The following is a 27103-nucleotide window of genomic DNA, read 5'->3' on the forward strand; positions in this document are numbered from 1 at the left end:
TTTATTACAGAGATTAGAGCGTGCCATAGGTATTAAAGGCACTGCGCTGCGGTGGTTTGAATCATATTTATCTAATAGATTACAATTTGTTCATGTAAATGGGGAATCTTCTTCACAGACTAAGGTTAATTATGGAGTTCCACAAGGTTCTGTGCTAGGACCAATTTTATTCACTTTATACATGCTTCCCTTAGGCAGTATTATTAGACGGCATTGCTTAAATTTTCATTGTTACGCAGATGATACCCAGCTTTATCTATCCATGAAGCCAGAGGACACACACCAATTAGCTAAACTGCAGGATTGTCTTACAGACATAAAGACATGGATGACCTCTAATTTCCTGCTTTTAAACTCAGATAAAACTGAAGTTATTGTACTTGGCCCCACAAATCTTAGAAACAAGGTGTCTAACCAGATCCTTACTCTGGATGGCATTACCCTGACCTCTAGTAATACTGTGAGAAATCTTGGAGTCATTTTTTATCAGGATATGTCATTCAAAGCGCATATTAAACAAATATGTAAGACTGCTTTTTTGCATTTACGCAATATCTCTAAAATTAGAAAGGTCTTGTCTCAGAGTGATGCTGAAAAACTAATTCATGCATTTATTTCCTCTAGGCTGGACTATTGTAATTCATTATTATCAGGTTGTCCTAAAAGTTCCCTGAAAAGCCTTCATTTAATTCAAAATGCTGCAGCTAGAGTACTAACGGGGACTAGAAGGAGAGAGCATATCTCACCCATATTGGCTTCTCTTCATTGGCGTCCTGTTAATTCTAGAATAGAATTTAAAATTCTTCTTCTTACTTATAAGGTTTTGAATAATCAGGTCCCATCTTATCTTAGGGACCTCATAGTACCATATCACCCCAATAGAGCGCTTCGCTCTCAGACTGCAGGCTTACTTGTAGTTCCTAGGGTTTGTAAGAGTAGAATGGGAGGCAGAGCCTTCAGCTTTCAGGCTCCTCTCCTGTGGAACCAGCTCCCAATTCAGATCAGGGAGACAGACACCCTCTCTACTTTTAAGATTAGGCTTAAAACTTTCCTTTTTGCTAAAGCTTATAGTTAGGGCTGGATCAGGTGACCCTGAACCATCCCTTAGTTATGCTGCTATAGACGTAGACTGCTGGGGGGTTCCCATGATGCACTGAGTGTTTCTTTCTCTTTTTGCTCTGTATGCACCACTCTGCATTTAATCATTAGTGATTGATCTCTGCTCCCCTCCACAGCATGTCTTTTTCCTGGTTCTCTCCCTCAGTCCCAACCAGTCCCAGCAGAAGACTGCCCCTCCCTGAGCCTGGTTCTGCTGGAGGTTTCTTCATGTTAAAAGGGAGTTTTTCCTTCCCACTGTCGCCAAGTGCTTGCTCACAGGGGGTCGTTTTGACCGTTGGGGTTTTTACGTAATTATTGTATGGCCTTGCCTTACAATATAAAGCGCCTTGGGGCAACTGTTTGTTGTGATTTGGCGCTATATAAATAAAATTGATTGATTGATTGATGCCAAAGCGCCTTGGTCTACCACATTAATTGCCTCTACACACAGCTAAAACCGCCGCTCTGTACTGATTCCCACCATGCCAACCACTCTTACTCCACTCTTTCGCCCCGTCCTCAGTGCTGAGGCCTGCTCCTCTAACCGCAGTCTCCATATGGTAGATCTGCTGGGACGCAGGTTTTCCCATGCTGCTGATTTAAAAGAAGTGGGCGAGTCCTCTCTGGCTCCTGTCCATTGATAGTTTCCACTCATCATGTCAATGGATGTGATCAAATCAAAGGTGTAATGAAAGAATTCAGGCATGTGAAATTTGATTCTGTGTTATATCTTTATACCACATATTCTCCACATCACTGCAGTACACATAGTTCTTACCTTAAACCCATGTCCACATGCATCCCGTTAGGTTGCGGTTGGCTTCTTGACAGAAAAAACTGAAAAAGAGCTAACTCATGAGATAATCACCAACCCCACCGCAATCCATCTGCAAGCATTACATGGTCATCCCAGAGTGCATCACCCACCATCTGGAGTGTCAGGATCATTGGGATAATCAGGAACAAAATTTTGGACAGTTCAAAATTTTGATGCAGATAGAAGTCATCAGGAATCCGACCGGGTCACCAGCAAGCTCGCAGCAGCTGAACCGGCTGCTTGCAATGTCCCAGGAACCCTGTTGGAAGCTGACGGTGTTAGATTTGTACCAAACACATGCAGATACCCGACCTGTTATCCTAAAGCTCATCACGGCAGCACAGCAAGCAGGCGCCATAATATTCCATCCCGTGAATAGGTGTCACCAGTGACAAGACCACTGTCAGCTTTAGCTCCGCCCCTTTTTGCAACATTGGATTGTATTTGCTTCCCAATTTCTATCTGGAGCCCACCTGGAAACATGATAAATGACAGGAACATGTGGACACTGGGCTTTAGTACCTCAGTGTTGAGGACCTCTGTGGCTGGTGAAGGCCAAGGGGACACCCACATCCTGTCTGCAGCAGATAGTGTAGATGGCTACTTTTGAGAGGCAGGAATGAATCAACCCACAATGGTTCCAGTGTGGCACCTGAACCTAGACCTAAACTAAAAGTGTGATTTCCCTCCATCCCAGTGGTCCCACAAGGTATTGTCCACAAAATAACTCTGAAACGGGTGAGCAGACTTTCATCAAACTTGTTAGGAACATTCCTTGGGTGTATGTCTCCAGATTATTAACTTTTGAAGCAGACAGGTCAAAGATCAAGGTCAAAATCATCAAACCTATGATCAGAAGAAAACATTTTGCAGGCTGTCTCTGTAATCAAGGATATAGAAGCTAGTCTCAATGATGAATTTATCATTTTGTTCTAAAATTCTGGAAAAGATGGTTTCACACAATTCACAGCAGCTCGTGGACCACCTTACTGAGAATAATCTTTTTTGAGCCACTGCAGTCTGCTTTTAGAGAATATCATTCCACAGAGACAGCTCTCACTAAAATGGTGAATAATCTTCTGCTTGCAATGGATTTGGACACCGCTATGGTTCTGGTGCTGTTAGATCTTGGTGCTGCGTTTGATACTGTGGATCACCTTGATAGGCTGGAGAATCATTTTAGGATTACTGAGAATGCCCTTGCGTGGTTGACATCATACCTGACCAATCGATCTCACTGTGTTTTGTACAATAACACTACTTCTGACCTTAGTGACATGAAATTTGGGGTTCCACAGTGGTCTGTCTTAGGGCCCCTACTCTTCTCCCTTTATGTAGCACCCCTTGGGCACACATTGCGGTGTTTTGAGATTACCTTTCACTGCTATGTTGATGATACTCAGTTATACATGCTGATAACTGCTGGTAATCTCATCCACATAAAATCCTTGATGCACTTGATTTCACTTATGCAAAGATTGCCTTGCATCAGTGAAAAGCTGGATGTCGAGCAATTTCCTACTTTTAAACCCTGACAAGACTGAAATGATGGTTCTTGGTGCAGTGAGACATCAGCATCAATTTGACCAGCTAACGCTTAGCCTAGGCTCATGTGTCATACATCACACTGACAAAGTGAGGAACCTTGGGGTAATTTTTAATCCTATGTTGTCCTTTGACCTCCACATTAGAAATATTATGAGGACTGCTTTCTTTCACCTGCAAAATATAGCGAAGATTTGTCCCATCCTGTCTATGGCTGATGCTGAGACCCTGACTCATGCATTTATTTCTTCTAGATTGGACTACTGCAATGTTTTATTTTCTGGTTTACTGCAGTCCATCATTAGGGGTCTCCAACTGGTTCAAAATGCTGCTGCCAGAATTTGACAGGAAGCAGAAAGTTTGACGACATTACACCCATTTTGGCATCTCTTCACTGGTTTCCTGTCCCTGTGAGATCAGATTTTAAGGTTCTGTTATTAATCTATCAAATTATTCACAGACTGGCACCTCCCTACCTAGCTGACCTAATTAAACCTTACTTACCGGCCCGGGCTTTGCGTTCTCAGGGTGCAGGACTACTTTGTGTTCCTAGTGTGAATAAAAAGTCTGCAGGTCACAGAGCTTTCTCTTATTGTGCACCTGCTTTGTGGAATGACCTCCCTGAATCAATAAAACAGTCAGATTCTGGAGAGACTTTCAAGTCCAGACTTAAGATGCACTTATTTTCCCTTTCCTATGGCTAGCATACTGGCATAGTACGGTACTATGCTTTCTACCCTTTTAAATTCATTTTATTCGTAAACAGAGTGGGCCATGGCCTCAACTTTATCTAAAGCCTGGGTCTTTTAGTGAAGCTTAGGGCCGACAATCCCCTTAGTATTTCTTCTGTTTTTCTTGTTGCTAAATGCTAATAAATTATACTGTATTTGTATTCTTTCTGCCGCCTGATTCTGTTTTTTCTCTCTATTTGATGTGCGGCTCCACCCAGAGATGGGAGTGTGTGCTTTTCTTCTGCAGGCCTCCTGTCTTGTGCACCAGCATGGACTCCCAAAATTTTCTGTATAATTTCTTGTATTGTCTATTGTGTTGGTAGCATGGCCCAAGCAGAGGGTCACCCCTTAGAGTCTGGTCTGCTTGAGGTTTCTTCCTCAAATCATCAGACGGAGTTGTCGCCTGTGTGCTTGCTCTAGGGGTTGGTAAGGTTAGCCCCTGCTTCTGTGAACCGCCTTGATGCAACTTTGTTGTGATTTGGTGCTATATAAATGAAAATAAACTGAACTGAAATTGAATTGATAACATCACAAAAACTTCATAAAATGATGCCATCATAGTCTAAAACAGGATGTCTCTATAACTATTAGCTCTAAAGAGGTGACTGGTTCAAACCTGATATCAATCAGCTAATCATTTGTCACATGATGTCATTACATTACATCATTGTAGTCTGACAACACACATTATGTGCCTACCTCCTTTCATTTGAACTTAGAAGCAGTGACGACTGTATCAACTCAGGCATAGTGTTCCTTTTAACACTGTATGAGTTGAATCAACACTGAGGATCTTTGTCATTTATGAATTAAGCTTTCAAACACAGTCTGTGAGGGCTCTGATGCCCGCCATAGCGTTTAGTCCATGTGTTGTAGAATCTGTTCTGAACCCTTCCATCTGGGTTTAAGAATACCAGATGGGCCCATACCTCAACACCAAAATGTGGTTCAAATCCCTCTCCACAACATTTACACTCTGGTCCCTAGCAGCAGTGCGGTGAGCAGTGAAAAGCACCCAGACACAGGTGCAAAGGCAGAGAGAGCCAGTATTAGGAAAGAGGGCCAGAGAACCGTCTATGGAGCATGATGGGAAAGGCATTCATGCACAGTACCCAGCCCTGCTCGAGCGTGTGCAGTCACAGAGCTGTGCGCGATTTAAAAGTACAATGTTGAAAAGAATATAAGCCCACATTCGGAGCCAAGATAACTGTCCCTGATGTATGAGGCCAACAACCTCCCTCCCAACACACACACACACGCGCGCGCGCGCATGGATTCTCTCTCTCCCTGTCTGTCTCTCCAGCTCTGGCTGCACGTGCGCGTGTGTGAATGAAAGGTATGGCAGGAGTATTGTGTTGGCTTGGCTGACCGTCTGCGGTTGTGCGGCGGTGAGAGAGAGAGGGAGTGTTTTGGGAGCGCAAAGCGGGCGTTGCTGCCGAAATCCCTGAGAAATGTTCGTTTTGGATCCGTGTCCGCGCTCACATACCGGCCCTCCCGACCGTCTCTCGCTCTCTGTTTCGTTTTTCCTTCTTAAGGTTTTACTTAAAAGTTATGAAACGGTGGGGAGAGTCGAAACGCATCATACGAAGCGGCTCCGAAGTGCGTGTGAGCGCACTGCGCCCTCCGCCCTCAGAGGCTGCAGGGGTGAGGTTTTATCTTCAGAGGGAGATAAGGGAGGGCTCAGTAAAAAACAAAACAAAAAAACAAACATACACTTGACTGACGCAGGTGTTTTATGAATACTTTTTTAATTTGTCTTTTCAAAAATTTGCATTGGAAACATTTTTTTTAATCGAATCCGCAATATTTTCTGCAAACAGGTGAATTCTTCCCCATGCAATGACATCATATCCTAATTGCTTCCAGTTGCTTGTTTCACTTCCAGTAACAAATGAAACAATGCAGAATAAGGCAGCCAATACGGGCCAAACTATGGAATATTTGCGTAAAGTGAAGTGTCCGCTTTTTAAAACATAAAACGGAACACAATGGTCTTTTATTGGCAAAATCGCTCTGCATCGCAAAGCGACTGACTAATCCCATTTTGATCCAATGTGTGTGTATGCGCGTGTTTGTGAGGGAGGGAGATGGAAGAGAGAGAGAGAGAGAGAGAGAGAGAGAGAGAGAGAGGCAGGGGTGGGGAGGGAGGGAGGATTGATCCGCGTCTGTTAAAATCTTGTTCTGGTTTTTCTTGGAGTGAGGTCTGTCGCTGCCGACGCGCCTCTCCTGCGCAGCCCCCCTCGCGAAGAGCTTTTTTATGGAAGGAAACCTCGGGATCTGTGAAAGAGAAGAGGATCGGCATAATCAGAGAAGTGGATAAAAACGCGCGCCTGTCTCCGTTCTCTCCTGTGAATGAAACAGAGAGGCAGCAGAAGATTTTTTTTTTTTTTTTTTTTTTTTTTTGGAATCTGGACTCGATCTGTCAGTGTGATTTAGGGTAAACACGTTTTCCAGTGCGCCTGTTTAACTTTTATTCTTCACAAAGTGGTGATCTCTGCGCCTCTTCTACCTCGGACTTCTTTCCCTCTCTCACTCTTTCTTTTTTGCACAAACCGAAGAGACTTTCGTGTTTTCCCCCGTGTTAAGGGAAACTACTGAAACTTTCGACGTTTTAAAAAAATAAATAAGAAGATCGGATTGCATTTTTCCCCCCTTCAAACATTTTGGAGGTGATGTCATCGCGCTGTGTTTTGGCTGGTATTATGTCGGGAGGGCGCACGGAGAACTGCAGCAGCCAGGCGGTAACTAGCGGCTGAGGATCGCGGGGAAGTCCGGAAAATCAGGTGCAAAGTGCGGCTGTCATTTCCTCGCAGGGTCGCGGGTGGCTGGGTTCGCCAGCCAGTCACAGCTGTTCTCATCATCCCCCCCCCCCCCCCCTCCCTCCCTCCCTTCCATCCTCGCCTTTCTTACCCTTTTATTTTCCCCTCCCATTCTCATTCAGCACTCTCCGTGTGCCCCTTTGAGCTGGACCGTTTCGGGACCTCACCAGACACTGTTAGTCCGTGTCACCCACAGGAGCCGGCGTGGGTGCGCAGTCATGACACACGGTGCCTTGCGTTGCGCTGCGCCCGCAGAGCCCGCGTCTCCAGCTCGCAGTTTCCTCCATCAGCCAGTGCAGCGAGCTCACCTCCAACAACGCCTGACCCTGCCCCGCGGGGACTAAATCTGACTCCTGCTCCTGTCTGCGCGAGGACAGACCCGCAACCCTTTTCTTTTCCTCATAAGAATTAATTTTGGAGACTTTACGCACTGGATTACGCACAACATTACGTATCTGTCCACGCGGCCAGGTATCCCGCTGGGGGTCAACAAGGTGGCCTGGAGTTGCTCGCCTCTTAAGCGTGGGCGCGCTTTCACCTGTTCCTCTCCTCTCGGGGACGCGCAGCACTTGAAAGCACTGACTTCTCCCCTTTGCGCCCCCGCCAACACCGCGCCTGCTGGACTCTCCACCACGTTCTGGACAGATGTGCGAGGTTGCCCAGCGGTCATAGTGGAGTTACGCCGGCCCCCGCACGCCCCGCTTTACCTGCGTCCGCATTTTCAGTCACGCCAGGTGAATCAGGGCACGCCGCCGCCGATGCCAACGGGAGTGCCCGCTGACTCTTGGACTGTGCGCAACATCCAGCGGATTCCGACCACAGAGGGGGACTCTCTGGACTGTCGGACTGGCCCAGACCGAGCGAGGAGACAGTCTCTGCCAGCCCAAGTTTCATAGTGGAGGGGGGAAGCAATGTGGTCTCTTCTTTCCACGTTGACCGTCTTGTAAGTGACTTCTATCACTCCATCTACAAAAGCCTATTTTTCCTTTTAAAATCTTTAATCAGTAGTTTCAGAGTGATGGTGATGATGGAAAGGAAGGTTGCAGTTAGGTCTCAGTTACATCACTCTTCATCAGTTCCCATACAAAGCAGGTCCTGTTTTGATTGGCTGACAGTTCAGGGTCAGCAGGTCACAGTCAGAGCCATGTTACTCATGAAACCTGTCATAAACATCTCCATCACCATCTGCACTCACTTCAGGGATGACCATTTTGGCTTAGAGAAGGCCATTTTCCCATAGCTAAGAATCTCCCCCGTTTGAAAACATTTCAGAAGTCGAGTCAAATAACACCAGCTTTATCTAGTGGGATAGGAAAATGATAAAGTGCCAAATATAATGGAGGAGGATTCAGGAGTTTGCCCGTTTGAGGTGTGTCTTGTTAAAAAGCTATTTGTTTTTCTTTCTATTGTCGACCGCACGTCTACCAGATGGCAGTCATCTTCAGATGCTTCTCATTCCTCACACAACCTGGACAGGGTGTGTGCATCTGACTTTCTCTCTCAGTCTCTCGTCTCCTTTCGCAGTCTCCACTGACCCACCTATAACTGCCTACATCTGTCTCCCCGTCTTGCTTGCAATCCCCCACCCGACCCGACACAAAGATACCTGCTCAGATAAACGCACAAATTAATAACTGATGAATGATGGTGCCCCTGACAGCGTCTGAGGAGGAGTCTGACTGTTTAGTCTGCTGGTTTTCGTTTAGGTCTTCCACAGCCAACCATCTCCTCATTCATTTCCTTCTTGCCTATCACTTTTTAACCGCAGCCTCTTTAGTTCATCAAATCTGCAGTTACCCTAGCAAACTGTTTCACCAAGTGTTCAGCCAATGGGGGGGGAGCCAAAAGTCTCTCGCCACAGGAACCTGTTACTACCGCTCTCCATGTCAAGACCCATTGCTTCTTTAACCGTTACCGCTAATACAACCACACCATGCTCACACGCCCCGCAAGCCTAACTGCTATTCTTCACTGAAGCCCTCTGTTGCACATCTGAATGTTTTGCACCACGCCAAAGCCCATTGGTCGACCACTTTAACCGCCTCTACACACAGCTGAAACCGCCGCTCTGTGCTGATTCCCACCAGGCCAACCACTCTCACTCCACTCTTTCGCCCCGTCCTCAGTGCTGAGGCCTGCTCCTCTAACCGCAGTCTCCATATGGTAGATCTGCTGGGACGCAGGTTTATGATGTCAGACGCTTGCTTGTTTTGGCAGCTGGCCACAGTGCACCGGGCTTTCCCTCTCTCCTTTACCTCTTTCTGTCTTTTCTCTCGGCGACTTGCTCTCCTTGTATTCTCTCACATTCTCATCCCTCCCCCATTCCGACTGATCTCTCTCTTTCCTCCCCCCTTCTTTCTGTGGCTGGCATACGATGGAGTGTCTGTGGTTTTTGTGGGAGCGGGAGAATCCAGTGCTGAGGCACTTTTCTCGCAGTGTACTCGGCGGCAGTGCAGCCGTCGTGTTTTAACAGCTGAGAGTCCTCATAATGCACAGTCGTTCAAGCTTTTTTCGGCTTGCGCAGGCAAAATATGAGGGCCAACATGGTGCTGCATGACTGTCTGCGCTGAACAGAAATGCCAGGGGCCAAAGCAACTAAGGGGAAAAGGCCAGAGACGGGGGGAGAAGAAAGGAAGTCAGAATATTGTGATTGTAGAGTTAAGAATGAGCTGGTTATGAGTCATGAGGGTGCAACATGTATGAAAATGTGTATAATTTGTAGTGCCCAACAATATATCGGTTGAACAACAATATCGGCCAATGTGAGCATTCTGTGAAGATATTGGTATCTGCATTATTTTTGGCAATATGAAAACTTTTATTTTACTAAATAGACAATGCAGAAAAACACTTTGGCTGGTGGAAATTACATAGTTTGTTGAGCAGAGGGCCAACCAATGGCATTGACTGCAATGCTGTTCAGCATGACTGGGACCCCATCACCCCTTGGTTACATTTTGCTACAACAGACAGAGACAAAATGACCAGTTGCTATTCATTTTCAATTAGAGTGGGTGTTTTACAGTGCTGTAATGTATATTATGCTGCTCGCTAGGTGGGGCCAAAGTAGAAGATAATTATATTTTTTGCAAATGTTGAGCCATGTGACATGGTGACTGCCAATCCAAGTGAAGGAAGGGGGATGCAGCAGGACACAATACAATGTATACTGGTTGGTACTTGGTTGCTGTTTATGCCTTTATAGTTATTCAAAATAAAGCTTGTCTTTAAACTGGAAAACATCAAGCCTTAATTACATTTAATTTTAATGAGGGTTTGATAAGAACATGTTAGGAATCATTGGTATTTTTTTAAGTACAGTGCACTATACGTATATCAGCAGATAATATTAGTATAATATTATCTAATATTAGTATCAGCCTTAAAAAAAAAAGGCCATATCAGTCAGACTCTAAAAGTTTGATTCCTCATACTCTTTCTTTCCTCATATTTGCCTACTTCAGACACCACACTGGTTGCAGAAGCCTCTTTCCTATAAATACTCAGAGATGCATCTTCCCCCGCTCCCTATAAATCTACATCTACTCTTGTTCCTATCTGTCATTGGGAGCATTCTGGCCATTTCTCCTCTTCTATTTATCCAACATCACTTTCCCTTTGTGCACCTCTCACTCCTGTCCTCGCTATCTCCTGCTCTCAGCAGCGTGCACGTCTTTGCTTTGGCCCAGCTGTCTGCACACAGACACCCTGCATACATCTGCGTGCATGCCCACAACAGTGTGGAGGAGTCAAGCCTCTAACCCCAAACATAAAGGGAGATGGGAACCAGGGAACGATAGCTGAAAGGTAGAGAGGACGAACAGCGAGGGAGTGATAAGGAACAGGAGAGCCCAGGGGAGGGGGGAGCTGAGAGAGAGGGAGGAGGCATGCACAGAGATAGCGAAAGATGAGGTAGGGAACAAGATTTGTAGAAATACTTTTCAGCCCACACACTTGGTGGAGAATTTCATCAAGTTGTCAACCACTAATTCAGAGTAGTTCAAGGACTGCCAGAGTAGATTTTGCGTAATAGAATCACTCCCTTACTAAAGCTGTAAATAACTTTTGACACATCCAAGTTCAAGGTCTAAACCTCAATTAAGCAACTGATAAAGTGATAAAGTGAGAGGCTTTGGAATTGTAACAGAACGCCTGCAAGGATTGCAAAGATAATAAATAATAAGACTTTACTGATATAATACTACCTTCGCATGCATATGCTGCAAAAATAAACACACTACATGATTCCCTCATAAATCGTCTGTCTACATAATTTGGTAGCTCATGTCCTCTTTTTTTATTATTATTTTTTTAAGCGCCGCTGAATATAACCGCAGTCTGTCGCTATCCAAAGCCACATCACAACCAAGTGTGCACCTGTAGTCCAGCTCAGCTGTCTACATACACACTGGGGCCAAATGAGCCAGCCTGTTCCCTCAGATGTCCAAACCAAAACATGTTCTAGTTGTCTCGGCATGTTTGCCATTTTGACTTGTTCCAATCAGGTCATTTGGCGGCCAGATTTTGGTGTGTCGAAAGTCACGGATGGGTCAGAAAGCGGGTTTGGACAGGAGGCTGGTGGCGTAACTATAAACACTCTCTGGGTGTTGTCCGTCTGCCGATCCCTGGACATCTGCCTGTCTGCATGTCATATCGCCGTGCCAGCTGCACGCCCATTACAGTGAGCGATCACCCAAAAAGGAAAAGAGATGTCGAACAAAAAGAAGAAAGAGATGGAAATGATGGTGTCATGCCTGAGCTTTCCAACATTCAATTTTGCTTACATATGTTTTATGCTCGCCTGTTTCTACTTCTTCCAGATGTATCCAGATGTTACTGGTGATGTGCAATCCATTACAGGTGAGAGTCTGGCTGCACGATAAAGAGCGAACATACACGATGAAAGATGAGCCGTGTCTGGTTGGACGTGTGTGTTTAAGCCCGTGTGTTTGCGCTTTCCCAGCAGGTGCTTGGTGTGGATGGAGTCAACTTCAGTGTGCATGTGGAGAACCAGACGCAGGTGCGAGACACCATGAGTCGGCGACATCACCGGGTGTACCAGCTGTACAGCCGCACCAGCGGCAAACACGTCCAAGTGCTGGGACGCAGAATCAGCGCTTGCGGAGAGGACGGAGACAAATATGGTAAGACACACACACACACACACACACACACAAACGTGGCAATAAAACAACACTCTCAACCATCCATAAATATTTGGACAGTGATAGGTTTGAAATTTTGCCTCTGTTTGCTACCACAATGGACTTGAAATGAAGCAGTCAAGGTGTGCTTGTCATGTAGACTTTGAACAAAAATATCATTCACTTTCAGAAATTCCAGCCCTTTGTACACATAGTACCATTTTCAGAGCCATAAGTAATTAAACAAGTTAATGATGAGAATTATTCTGAATACATATTAGCACTTCTACAGTGAGTTTTTCTTTTAGACATTTACAAGTCACTGAACATGTCAGACTTCATTTCCAATCATGGCAACAAAAAATATGGTGCTGTATGTTAAATCTGTCTGAGTAGACAGGGTCCATGCAGGAAGGAAACTAGTGAGGGAAGCCACCAAGAAACCCATGACAATTGTAAAGGAGTTATAGGCTTCTGGATATGATTGGAGGAAGTGTGCATAGTGGAACTTTTATCTGTTGCATCACCAGTTTACACCTTTATGAGGGCACACAACGAAGAATTTTCTTTAAGAGGCACATGGACGACTTGAGCCTAGAGCTGATCTACTTTCTTGTATGAGTACCATCCTTGGCACCACAACACCACAAAGCTGTAACTTGGGGTGAAACTGTCAAAAGTTACACAATCCACAGTTTATTCAATCACAGCAACAGAAGTCTATAACTCCTAAGCTGTCAGTCATGGGTGGCTTCCCTCACTAGTCTTCTTATTGCAAGGACAGCCAGTTTTTGAGACCTGCCCACTCCAGCATGATTTACCATACCGTACCATACTGTTTGTATTTATTCATGATTGATGTATATCAAGTTTGACACATGTTCAATTTAATTTAATTTAATCTTTATTTATCCAGGTTAGTCCCATTGAGATCAAAACCGCTTTGTTAGACCTGGACAATTATAAAGTTTCAAAATCACCAAATCTGCATGTCTTTTAAATGTGGGAGGAAACTGGAGCACCCAGTCGAAACCCACGCAAATACGGGGAGAACATGCAAACACCACACAGAAAGGCCACAGGTGGGAATCAAACCCATGACCGTCATACTGTGAGGCAACAGTGCTAACCACTAATCCACTGTGCTGCCATTCAATGACTTGGAAATGTTCATCTATCCATCATATTAACTGTATAAAGAAAATTAGCTGTAAAAGTGATTGGCATTAACAAAAACTATGATTGATTATTTTTATATATATGTGTATATATATATATATATATATATATATATATATATATATCATAGTTTGTCCCAACACTAATGGGCTCTGAAAATGGCAAGACTTTGTTGAAAAATAGAGTAATTCCTATATTGGTTAATATGATGTTTTTTATTAAACCCCTTGAGTTAAAGCTGAAAGTCAAGCACATCTACAAGCACATCTTTTTTCATTTCACCTCCATTGTGGTGTGCACAAAGGCAAAATTACAAAAATCCTGTCACTGTCCAGTTACTTATGGATTTTACTGTATACGTACTACACAGTACACAGGGTGCAATCACGAACGGCTGCAGAATGCGTATCTCCGGGCGGAGCTCGTCTCAGGAGCACAAAGGCCTCGTCGACAGGCAGCTGACTAAATTACTCACAGGAGAGCAAAAGAAGCAAATGGGAAAAGAAAGAAAGCTGAGGTGTGAGTTAGAGAGGATGGGGGGAAAAAGTACCCAAGCCAGGTAGAGTGTCAGAGTATCTCTCTTATCGATTCTTCCATTGATTTCTCATCGTCACTGCCATCTCCTGTGGATTTTAAACAGCAGGTTTCCTCTCCGTCCCTCTGTCCATCCCCCACCAGCTCTATAATGATGTTGAACCCATTCTTAAACAACACACAGTCAGGGGACAGAAAGAAGACGGCGTTTATACTTCCCAAACGCTGATGACAGGATATGTACCATATCCTTATACTGTATTTCACAGTTTTAAAGTAATAGCACTATGAATGCGGAACCTTTATTTTTCTGGCTATAAAACACTCCCGAGGTGAACAATCCACCTAACTCAAGGCTATAAGGAAATATACAAAGACATGAGAGCAGGAAGTCCATCCAGAAAGGGCACGGGGGCATAAACACGAAAGCAGAGCTGGGAGAAGGGAGAGGGAGGGGCTTATTGATTTTGTTTGACCCCTTTGTTGACCAAGGTCATGTCAGAACCATTTTAAGGATTTATTTTTAAACACGCTCAAATGCTTCCGGGAAGACACGTGGTCAGTGAAGCCACACAGGCTGAAAGGATGAACACGAGTGCACCTGCACACACAAAACATGTAGAAATTGGAAAACAGCAGCAGTACTGCCGACAGACACTCGGTGTGAGCGCTCAGCCCGCCGCGCTCTGTCTGCTCTTGGCCATTATCTTGTTTTTTTTTATTTTTCTTACACGGTGGGCTTGCGTCCACATATGTAATCAGCCTTATCTGACAACCATCTGTCCTGCTGGAGACGTTTACATCTGCATGATTTATCAGCAGCTATCAATCCTAAAACTAGAAATGTCTTGTCAAGTTGTAAACTAAACTCTAATTCAGTGCTGCGTAATCTGCGTGATTCTCATTTCACATGCTTTCACGTGGGCCCTGTCATGAGATTTTTATTTTATTTTGTAATACGAAAGGGGGGACATTTCACCCAGTAGTGGGCACAGTCCAGCTACTCGGCTAATAGCTAATTAACAAAGCTAGCTTTTGTGTTAGCAGATTAGCTTTCCAGTTAACTTTGATAACAATGGACCGTTTAGCTTTCACTAAAGTTACTTTTGCTAACTTTGAGTCAGCAAACATTTTTTGAATGAAGCTTAAGCGTCAGAAACATTTGTGAATCCTAAAATCATATGTTTGTTCCTCTTGGAGCTTATAGCCTACACTAATCTAATAAGCAAAATTAGTATCACACAGGCAACAATGCTGCTTTGAGAACCCCTAGAAGCTCATAAAGAATAGACATAAAAAAATCCTACTTTCGGAAAAAGTGCGTTCATATGATTACGTCAGAGTCAAATATGGATCAACTACTATCACAGCAGAGATAGGCTAAGGTTATCTTTTGGGCTAAATGATGCTTTTGCTGATGTGTGGTGCTGGTAACTTAACTAATTGTACATAGAATGTGAACATATTACATGTAGCAGTAATGTCTTGTTGAAAAATAAATTTAAAGATGCATTTTCAACATTGTTGTCCACCCAGTCACAAGCCTTGGCTGTGATGTCAACTTGGATACCTCTGGCTGCTAAATTTCCTCACGGGTTTCTTGATCATTATCTAATCTTGGCATCCTAAACCTTTTTAGGATCCACCATGTTCACACATCAACATATCAACATTTTACTTCTTCAGGGGCTTCATGTACAAAGTGTGCTTACGCACAAAAAACTGTAGTGCATACGTCTGTCTCCATGCAAACGTTCAGATGTATCAAAAATGAAATCACCATGGAAATATGTGGTGCATCATGCAAAAATTTTGGCTAGTGTACATTTCTACAGCTATTGTTACACTGCCGACATAGAGGTGATGCTGGGAAACATTAATAGTGTGAAAACAAGAAGTCATCAGAGTGATGTGTACACCAGAGACACACTGATGAACATTTAACACACCCATGTTTGTAATCATACTGGTGGACATAAAAGCATGTGTAAAATGGAATTAACAATGGCTGTGTTAGCGTTGTTAGAGGACCTTGCAAATGTTCCAATAGAATGTGAGTGTGTATTCAGGGAATTTACTTGGAAAAGACGATAATAGCTCTTAAGCAGATTTCGATTACCAAGGCTACTGTTACTGGAGTTGTGCGCAGAACGCGGCCCACCCTAGAGTGCAATACTGCGAGGAGCCAGTCGGTTGTCCATGCCCACAGGTGCTGACCACGCTGGGCATACTGGCAACAGGGGCATTCCAGCATGAGCTGGTCGATTGGTCAGGAGTGTGGCAGTCAACCTTGAGCTGAGCCATGCCGGCTGTGTGGTATGCAATCATCCGAATGTCATCCAGGTACATCACATTCCAATATTAAAGCGCAATTTGTGTAATTGGAGGTATTGACTGCACACATATTGCTATAAAGGCACCATCATAAGATGAATTTGTTTTTGTTAATAGGAAACAATTTAATTCCATCAGTGGTCAAATCATATATGATGGACAAATGCATTGAGTTGGGGTGGAAACAGGAAAGAGGGTGGCACTGTGCGAGAAGGATGGCTCCGTGGGTAAACAGTTTATTTGTGTAATTGTTCAGAATGAAAACCACCGCAGGCACATTTGGACAAGTGTGCATTCAAATATGTTTTTGTTATTATGTCTGCTAAGGACGTAATAAAATCACCTGCGTTTATTTGTCTGTCTGTCTGTATGTTAGCAGGATTATGTCAAAACTACTGCATGGATTTTGATGAAATTTTCACCACAGATATAGATATTAGGCCATGGAAGAACCCATTAAATTTTGGAGTTGATCTGGATACAGATAAGTATTCTGGATCAAGATTCACTTTATATAGGCTTTGAAGGATTACTGTTAGCAGGATTACATCAAAACTACTGCACGGATTTTGACAAAATTTTCAACACAGATACATATTAGGCCATGGAAGACCATTAAATTTTGGATGTGATTCGGATCTGAATCCAGATTCTGGATCAAGATTTCACTTTATATACGCCTTGAAGGATTACGTCGAAACTACTTCACAGATTCTCACCAAGTTTGCACCACGGATATATATTAGGCCATGGAAGACACCATTAAATATTGGAGGTAATCCGGATCTGAATCCGGATTCTGGCTCAAGATTTCACTTTATATACGCTTTGAAGGATTACTTCAAAACTACTTCAAGGATTCTCACCAAATTTTCACTGCGGATACATACTAGGCAATGAAGACTCCATTAAATTTTGGAGTTGGTCTGTATATGGATTGGCGGATTGCTCAGTATTTGTCAATAAACGTGTGTGTAAAGTTATGAATGTCACACACTGTCAGCCGGCACAGCTAATTTCTTTCTGGTGTGTGCACTGCTCTGAGCTCTCACTGGCCTCTCACACACACACACACACACACACACACACACACACACACACACACACACACACACACACACACACACACACACACACACACACACACACACACACACACACACACACACACACACACACACACACACACACACACACACACACACACACACACACACACACACACACACATTTTTCCCGTTTCATGTTTCTGTTTGCAAGGGTACCAAATAAACTATCCCTGCATGTCTTCACATCATATCCATCTGCAGCTCACACTCAGTATAAATTCTTTTCTGTGTTCATGTTGACTGATCTGACAGAGTGGGGACTCCCAGCTCCCAGGGCTTATTTTCATGAATTTGTATATTTTCATTGAGACGTAGAAAGGGAGCTTAGTGAGAGTGCATGTGTGCTCAATTCCTCATCGACTGGGATGTACAAATGGAACGTGCTTAGATCCATACATACGTACACTTTGGTACATCTGAATAGTTTTGTGCTTATGCCAGTTTCTGGGTTTTGGTGTCCGCCATGTTTCAGCAGGAAATCCACACGTCTTTGTATATGAGGCACCTGGTCTGTTTTTCAGGGTCAACTCAACTCAATCAACTTTTTTCTTGTATAGCGCCAAATAACAACAAACAGTTGCCCCAAGGCGCTCCACATTGCAAGGCAAGGCCATACAATAATTATGAAACACAGTCTACGTCTAAAGCAACATAACCAAGGGATGGTCCAGGGTCACCCGATCCAGCCCTAACTATAAGCCTTAGCGAAAAGGAAAGTTTTAAGCCTAATCTTAAAAGTAGAGAGGGTATCTGTCTCCCTGATCTGAATTGGGAGCTGGTTCCACAGGAGAGGAGCCTGAAAGCTGAAGGCTCTGCCTCCCATTCTACTCTTACAAACCCTAGGAACTACAAGTAAGCCCGCAGTCTGAGAGCGAAGCGCTCTAATGGGGTAATATGGTACTACGAGGTCCCTAAGATAAGATGGGACATGATTATTCAAAACCTTATAAGTAAGAAGAATAATTTTAAATTCTATTCTAGCATTAACAGGAAGCCAATGAAGGGAGGCCAACACGGGTGAGATATGCTCTCTCCTGCTAGTCCCCGTCAGTACTCTAGCTGCAGCATTCTGAACCAACTGAAGGTTTTTTAGGGAACTTTTAGGACAACCTGATAATAATGAATTACAATAGTCCAGCCTAGAGGAAACAAATGCATGAATTAGTTTTTCAGCATCACTCTGAGACAAGACCTTTCTGATTTTAGAGATATTGCGTAAATGCAAAAAGGCAGTCCTACATATTTGTTTAATATGCGCTTTGAATGACATATCCTGATCAAAAATAACTCCAAGATTTCTCACAGTATTACTAGAGATCAGGGAAATGCCATCCAGAGTAACGATCTGGTTAGACACCATGCTTCTAAGATTTGTGGGGCCAAGTACAATAACTTCAGTTTTATCTGAGTTTAAAAGCAGGAAATTAGAGGTCATTCATGTCTTTATGTCTGTAAGACAATCCTGCAGTTTAGCTAATTGATGCGTATCCTCTGGCTTCATGGATAGATAAAGCTGGGTATCATCTGCGTAACAATGAAAATTTAAGCAATACCGTCTAATAATACTGCCCAAGGGAAGCATGTATAAAGTGAATAAAATTGGTCCTAGCACAGAACCTTGTGGAACTCCATAATTAACTTTAGTCTGTGAAGAAGATTCCCCATTTACATGAACAAACTGTAATCTATTAGACAAATATGATTCAAACCACCGCAGCGCAATGCCTTTAATACCTATGACATGCTCTAATCTCTGTAATAAAATTTTATGGTCAACAGTATCAAAAGCAGCACTGAGGTCCAACAGAACAAGCACAGAGATAAGTCCACTGTCCGAAGCCATAAGAAGATCATTTGTAACCTTCACTAATGCTGTTTCTGTACTATGATGAATTCTAAAACCTGACTGAAACTCTTCAAATAGACCATTCCTCTGCAGGTGATCAGTTAGCTGTTTTACAACTACCCTCTCAAGAATCTTTGAGAGAAAAGGAAGGTTGGAGATTGGCCTATAATTAGCTAAGATAGCTGGGTCAAGTGATGGCTTTTTAAGTAATGGTTTAATTACTGCCACCTTAAAGGCCTGTGGTACATAACCAACTAACAAAGATAGATTGATCATATTTAAGATTGAAGCATTAAATAATGGTAGGACTTCCTTGAGCAGCCTGGCAGGAATGGGGTCTAATAAGCATGTTGATGGTTTGGATGAAGTAACTAATGAAAATAACTCAGACAGAACAATCGGAGAGAAAGAGTCTAACCAAATACCGGCATCACTGAAAGCAGCCAAAGATAACGATACATCTTTGGGATGGTTATGAGTAATTTTTTCTCTAATAGTCAAAATGTTAGCAAAGAAAGTCATGAAGTCATTACTAGTTAAAGTTAATGGAATACTCAGCTCAATAGAGCTCTGACTCTTTGTCAGCCTGGCTACAGTGCTGAAAAGAAACCTGGGGTTGTTCTTATTTTCTTCAATTAGTGATGAGTAGAAAGATGTCCTAGCTTCACAAAGGGCTTTCTTATAGAGCAACAAACTCTTTTTCCAGGCTAAGTGAAGATCTTCTAAATTAGTGAGACGCCATTTCCTCTCCAACTTACGGGTTATCTGCTTTAAGCTACGAGTTTGTGAGTTATACCACGGAGTCAGACACTTCTGATTTAAAGCTCTCTTTTTCAGAGGAGCTACAGCATCCAAAGTTGTCTTCAATGAGGATGTAAAACTATTGACAAGATACTCTAACTCCCTTACAGAGTTTAGGTAGCTACTCTGCTCTGTGTTGGTATATGACATTAGAGAACATAAAGAAGGAATCATATCCTTAAACCTAGTTACAGCGCTTTCTGAAAGACTTCTAGTGTAATGAAACTTATTCCCCACTGCAGGGTAGTCCATCAGGGTAAATGTAAATGTTATTAAAAAATGATCAGACAAAAGGGAGTTTTCAGGGAATACTGTTAAGTCTTCTATTTCCATACCATAAGTCAGAACAAGATCTAAAATATGATTAAAGTGGTGGGTGGACTCATTTACTTTTTGAGCAAAGCCGATAGAGTCTAATAATAGATTAAATGCAGTGTTGAGGCTGTCATTCTCAGCATCTGTGTGGATGTTAAAATCGCCCACTATAATTATCTTATCTGAGCTAAGCACTAAGTCAGACAAAAGGTCTGAAAATTCACAGAGAAACTCACAGTAACGACCAGGTGGACGATAGATAATAACAAATAAAACTGGTTTTATTTGTTAGGGTCTAAATAAATGATTAGATAAAATGAAAAAGAATAACGCAATGCAAAATTCATATAACAAAAACAGAGGTTTGTAGTTATTGGTAGCTTCAGGCAAGATTTATTGGTTTTGTGTTACCACAATTAAATTTTTAGTTAGAGGATGTGCGCTTATTGAAGTTAACTTTTAGGTTAGCTCTTCCCACCACTGATTTGGCTTGCGCAAGATGTGACTCATAGGCCAAACCTGTGACACAAATGAATAAACCTGTGGAACTCCATCAATTTCACTGAGTTTTTCTGCATTATCTGCATCTCTAATGTCTGTCTGTCCTACTGTCTGTCCCTTCACAAGCCCAGCTCGTAGTGGAGGCCGATACCTTCGGGAGCCAGGTGAGAATCCGGGGCAAGGAGACCAATTTTTACCTGTGCATGAACCGTCGTGGAAAGCTAGTAGGAAAGGTGAGTCTTGTTTTGGTTTCCAGTCACCATTTTATCAGATATAAATTTTAACAGTTCTCTGATCACTTTTTTTTTTTTCTTCAAATGAATGCCATTTGGGAACCTGCACTCTCTCAGAAGGCCAGCAATCGAAGCGACGACTGTGTCTTTGTGGAAAAGGTTCTGGAGAACCACTACACAGCACTGATGTCAGCACGTTACACTGGCTGGTACGTGGGATTCACTAAACGAGGGCGTCCTCGCCGCGGCCCGCACACGCTCCCTAACCAACAGGACGTACACTTCATGAAGCGCTTTCCACCCGGAGAGCAGCCGGACTTGACCACCCCCTTCCGCTTCACCACCGTCAGCAAGCGAAGTAAGAGGGTGCGCGCTACTGGGCCACGCTAGTAGTGGCTAATGCTAGCACCCACTGACCTGTCGTGCAAAACAGTGACCTGAGCCGACCAATGCCTAACCCGCTCATTTCTTCCATTGCACATGACTGAACACTTCCCTTTGCTGCGACAAACATTGACCAGAAACTGGATGAATCATTCACGGGGTTTAGCTTTACACCAACTAATTTGCCACTACAGCCCCAAGTTAGTGATCGTTTTTCTCAGTTTCATTTCTATTACTGGACCATCATGGAGCACTATGGTCTTGGTTCCCTTTGGAACCCTGAAACTTTTGACAGTGAACCTGAAGGGGATCCAGATGCATCAGGATCTATGAAGGCATTTATTTTGCAACCACAATAACATAAGTTCTTCACATCTCCTGCTTTGAACATGTGAGACAATGCCAAGTTTGGGATTACAACTGGACCCCAAATTGGGCAAGACTAACAGAACAAGGGAGTGGGCGCTAAATTCTTGGAAAAAGGGAAAACAGGAGAAAAAACAAGAGGATTGAATGATGTGCATACAGAACATTAACAGACTGTTGAAATGTGACGCACTTATCCATCTCACTGGGAACCTGCAAGACTGTGGGATGAATAGACGAATGACCAAAGGATGAACGAGGGAACGCCAAAATGAGTGACTTGCTGAGTACGTTTGTAAAAGAGCAGATGAAAAGCGTGTAAATGCGAGAGTGCACCAACAACTGTGAGTGAAGCTGGATCGCGAAGGACTGTGGAAAAGGATCATGTAGTCCCTGCATGGACCCATAACAACACTCTGCAGGGACTGAAGCTTTCGGAACTGGAATGTATAAAACTAAACTGCACCAAAACAGCCAGCCAATCACTCAAAGCCAAACCAAAGACAACTGCAAGCCAGCACGACTCCTCCCCGAGAACACAACACCCTCAGCTATTAGGTCCAGAGGGTGATGAGCACGTGGGGATGAGGGTTTCTTCTCTAGTAGCACTGCTATAGAAACGACCCAAGGGATGATGTTCCTGTGTGATACCGTGGATACAGAACGCTGCTACCCGGACATTCAGTGGAACAAACCAAAGTCTCCAAAATGTACACAGGACAAGAAATATTAAAGGGAACAATTTATTGAAAGTTATATTATATATATATATATGTGTGTATATGAAAGAAGAAAGAAACCCTAAATAAGCAATCTTACTATGATGTTACTATAATTATGATAAAATTATTTCATTTATTTATTTCAGCTCTGTGTGCAGCAGTCTTTCTCGACTCAGTAAACCTTACACAAACATTGTTTGCGTCTTCCAGCCTCTTTGCATGCTCCTTTTCATCAATCAGGATCAAAATTTCAGGTTCATCTCGAGGTGTGGTATGACGCTTTCCATTTTTGATAAAACCACTAATTTATGTTTGTTTTTTTTTAATTAACAACTTTAAGGGTGTGTCAATATCCAGAGGCCAGAGTAATTCCACCCCCCAAGTAGTGGTAACACTTCATATTAAGGTACTTGTGAGAAGTGTTAGTAACCTGGCAATAAAGCTTTGATAAATCCTTCTAAAATGCTTATTAACGTGTTAACAAGACTATGCAAGTGTTAGTAAAGGCATCATAAACACATTTATTCTTTGGTTATAAGGCATTGAGCTTGCTTTAGTTCCAGTAGCTGCGAAATCCTCAGAATGTGTATAAGTGCATAATTAACTGCTAATAACGTCAATTATGTATTAATTTCAAAACACGTTTAGGAAAGGGAAAATTGATTTGATCAGTGCCTAAGTTATTGCTAAATAGCTCCATACCTTGAAGATCAACTAGTCCAGTTGTGGTGTACTCAACTTTTCGATACCGCTTACCTTGCTGACTGAGAACTTTCACCAACTCCATAAATGTTTATAATGCATACATAAACAATTATAACGCATACGGGGTTTATTAACATTCTCAAACATTTTATTAATTACAGTTTCTTTAAAGGTGAAGTCTGGTTGAGTACAGTAATAAAATAGTTTATCATATTCTCTTAAGTCTTAACACATAAGGGAAAAAAGCATCTCACAAGGAGAGCCTTCTTACCAGTTAGTTATAACACTTACTTCAAAGACCTGAATATAAAGATTTATCCAAATAGTTCTAGGAAAAATACAGATTCTCAAGTCTTCATCGTTCTTGTCTTAAAGCCTCGGTTCAGACTTAATGAAACATGAAAATGGCTGTTGTGGTGCAATAGTTTGGTTGGTGCCAAGTTTTTAAGTTGACAGAGAGTAAGAGGTGTTAGAAAAGTGGACGGAAATCAAGTAGGACAGATAGTTTCACAGCTCCTCTCATCCATCCTGTTACCTCCAACTTTCCTTCCCAATCCTAGCTGGAGGTCAGTGAGGAGGTGTCACTGCCAAATGACCCAATCACACCAGCAGCCACAAACAGCTGACGCGGGGGGAAAGGGTTGTACTACAGAACTCTGATTCCAAGGCAAGAAATGTGAACTGAGGAGAGATAGTGGGTGTAGGGGTGGGATAGAAATACTGAGGTGGTGGGGGTTATTCAGTTCTGGAACGTTGCTTCAGTTCCACTCGGGAATGATGGAAATATTCCGCATAGCCAAACCCAGAATGGAAGGTGAATGGTAATCACGTCGAGGAAGGAATGCCAAATATGTGCGTGAGAACGGAGCAGTGACCTGAGAGCTGCAGGAATTATGGGCCAAAATCCCACAGACCCAGAGGAAGGACACACACCCATGTCCAACATTGCGCATGCACAGATGCACCATACTCGAAATGGTGCTCCACCAAACACAAAATCCATCCCACATAACATTCCCAGAATTTGAAACATTCTACGATAGTGAACTAAACTCAGAAATGTGGAAAAACCAACCCCCTGAACTGGCCAACTTTGCTCCTCCAAGACAGACAGCAAAGCGATGGAGACACAGAGGAACCGCACAAAGCACAGCTCTGCTGGAAGTGAAGCAAATTTAACAATTCAAACACACATTCTTCTTTCAGAGTTTGTGATTTTCTTAACAGGTTGTTTAAAGTACTAAAAGCCATGGCTCAAGTCTCCATAAAGATAATACTGCATAACTGGATCTATACTGCCACCTGGTGGTCAGTCAATACATACATAACAAAAGTGTTAAAATCCTGATGGATCCAAATCTTAGTCAATAACTAGAGGCTAGTTTTGATTAAACAAGTCACAGGCTGTTTAAAATACATACCTAAAGGCTACTATCTGAACACCCCTCAGTTGGTTCCAGCAATCACATCAAATGTTTTCTCGTCAATTGTCCAGTTTCAAATTAAAGTTTAAGTTGAAGTAAATGTATAAATATAGTTGTAGTTGTTTAAGCAATACAGAGGAAAAATACCAAAGTTTGTAAGGATTTCTTGGTCGTTTCACATTAACATGATATTCTGATCTTTCATCTATGTGAAATTAGTAATTAGTTCATAAAGCACTGATGATGAGAGCTTGTTATTAAGAGTTGCAACCTGAAATTCAACTATTAGCTCAGAGAGCAGATGGCTGGGAGTGTCACTCTCTCACACACAAATTTAAAAAACAATTCTAAAGTTAAAAACACTGAGCTCTTATCACATTTTAGCAATGCTACATGACACAAAAATAAAAAATACTTTCAGCTCCATGAATCATTTAGACAAGTACCCCAACAAAGTGAATCAAATAGGAAAGAAATGTCAATATTGCAATGCAAACATGGTTTGCAATGCTCTGCATGGTGTCAGCAGAGCAGCGCTGCAAATGCGGATCCAGCCATGCACGCAGACGAGAACAATCAAGCAATCATTCACGCTACAGCTGGCTCAACACTCCACCACTGTCAAGTACTTTATTCACAATAAGGTTATTTTTTTCTTCTTAAAAAAAAAAAAAAAAAAATCATTTTTAATATACAACACAATTTTTGACAAGACAACTCCGTTTACAGCTAAATTTGAGCTCTTGAATTCCAACTTCTCTCATAACCGAAGCAAGCACATAGATGAAGGGAGAGAGGCAGAGAGAATGATGGAGTGAGGGACAGATGGATGAGTAGAAAGAACGAGGAAGACAAAGAGGGCAAGGACTACGCTTAGTATGATTCTTTTTTTTGTTTGTTTTACTAATAACCAAAATACTCAAATAAAATAAAAATAAAAACAGTAAAGAAAATGAATTAGAGAAACAAAAGCAGAGGTCAACCCGGATGTTGTATCCATTGGCAACATCACATGCATGACTGTCACTTCTGCACCGTTCTGCTGTTTCACAAGTCCACATGTACAAACGCACAAACTGTGTGCCCCCGTGTTCCGAGTGAGTGTGCATTTCTGGGGGGGTAGGAGGAGAAGAGGTGGAGAGAGAAAGGGAGGAGTGAGAGGGAGGGGGAGGAGGACACCACCCCAAGCACATTTCTCCCCCTTTCACCCTCTTTTCCTCTTTTAACCAGTCTCTGTCTCCCACATGGCAGCTCCGGTCATCGTCTGTCCATCTCTGCCGCTGGGGGCAATATACGTGTAACTATCTTCCTCTGATTCCACAGCGGTGGAAGCCGAGTTTGGCAGGGATTGAAAATTGAAGCGCAGCAGTAGCTGCTGGGTATATAATGGGGGAGAAAAAGCAGGTGACTTATATAAATGTCTACGGTAATACTGTCAGTGTACTTTACAAAACATAAATTAGTAGTTGAACATGAACTTCTTGGGAGCGTTGTGTTGGTTCTGTAGTCAGGCGTCCTCGTCAAGTGTTGACCTGTGTGCGGGTGCATGTCAAGGTACTGGCAGGTAATGGACAAGCGCAAGTGTCTGTCAGAACGGGTGGGAAGGTGGCAGGGATCAAGGCTGGTGGTGGGCAGAGATATGCCAAGGAGGAGGGAGGAAGAGATGGGCTCCTTTCCGTGATGGACACAACCATCAGCCAATCAGCCCTGTGCTCCTCCAAGAAAATGTACTTTAAATGGCGCCACCTAAAGGGGGGGAGAGAAAGATTACATCAGCTCAGGAGGTTGAATTTGCAAGCTTGAAGAAAAAAAAATCCTGACAGAATACAGTCAGGTGCACAAGTATTTGGTCATCGCCCATTTTAAAAAAACCTTTGCCACAATGGAGTTGATATAGAACAATCAACATGTGCTTACAGTGCAGACTGCTGTAATTCAAGAGGGTAACAACAATAACCACTGAGAAAATTAGAGCCATTTTTATTTCCAGTCCCTCCATTTTCAGAGACCATAAGTAACTCCACAAGGTAAATGTAAGGACTGAACACAAATCATCACTTTCACAGCCAGTTTTCTTTAGATAAGTTGGCGGGTGACCACATGAACATTTACAAGTCACAGACTTTATTCAATCATCAAAAAATAACAGTTGAGTATTCTATGGTAAATCTGTCTGGTGCAGGCAGTTCTCAAAAACTGAGTGACTGTACAAGAAAGAGACAAGTGAGAGAAGCCACCAAGTCACCCATGACAACTGTGAAGTTGTTACAGCCTTTCCATAGAGGTGACTGGCAGGGATTAAAGCAAAAAATAAAATAAAATAAAATTGACTGAATTTTTTTTTTTTTTCAACTGCAAAATCAATGTTCACTATCCACCTTTTAACAGAAACCCTTGTGTGACTGCGTTCCAAGGATTTAAGGTAAAACAAGGTGGAGGCCCATGCGTCCTGTCTGGCCATGGAGGAGCTGCGCCACCTACTGGAATTACATTTTA

The 27103-nt window shown here is 42.9% G+C and overlaps 2 protein-coding genes across 8 annotated transcripts in view; one reads left to right on the forward strand and one right to left on the reverse strand.

The window, feature by feature from the left end:
• The first annotated feature begins 6586 nt into the window (after window positions 1-6586).
• On the forward strand, window positions 6587-22673 carry fgf18a (fibroblast growth factor 18a). Of its 4 annotated transcripts, none has more exons than XM_034181137.1 (5): window positions 6587-7953; window positions 11831-11870; window positions 11974-12154; window positions 20900-21006; window positions 21124-22673. In XM_034181137.1, exons 1-5 carry the CDS (start codon window positions 7922-7924, stop codon window positions 21394-21396), a joined length of 633 nt encoding a protein of 210 aa, XP_034037028.1. In that variant the 5' UTR covers window positions 6587-7921; the 3' UTR covers window positions 21397-22673. The 4 variants fall into 4 exon arrangements, with proteins under 4 accessions (XP_034037028.1, XP_034037030.1, XP_034037029.1 ...); XM_034181139.1 differs by having other exon boundaries at window positions 21127-22673; XM_034181138.1 differs by having other exon boundaries at window positions 11977-12154.
• A 2538-nt stretch (window positions 22674-25211) lies between these two features.
• Window positions 25212-27103, reverse strand: part of fbxw11a (F-box and WD repeat domain containing 11a) — a 69012-nt gene continuing 67120 nt past the window's right edge. For all 4 annotated transcript variants that reach the window (XM_034181136.1, XM_034181135.1, XM_034181134.1 and 1 more), the window contains one exon: window positions 25212-26353. The gene's annotated coding sequence lies outside the window, so the exon portion shown is untranslated. The remainder of the gene's footprint in view (window positions 26354-27103) is intronic.

This window comes from Thalassophryne amazonica, chromosome 11 (assembly GCF_902500255.1).
Source record: "Thalassophryne amazonica chromosome 11, fThaAma1.1, whole genome shotgun sequence".
Lineage (NCBI taxonomy): Eukaryota > Metazoa > Chordata > Actinopteri > Batrachoidiformes > Batrachoididae > Thalassophryne > Thalassophryne amazonica.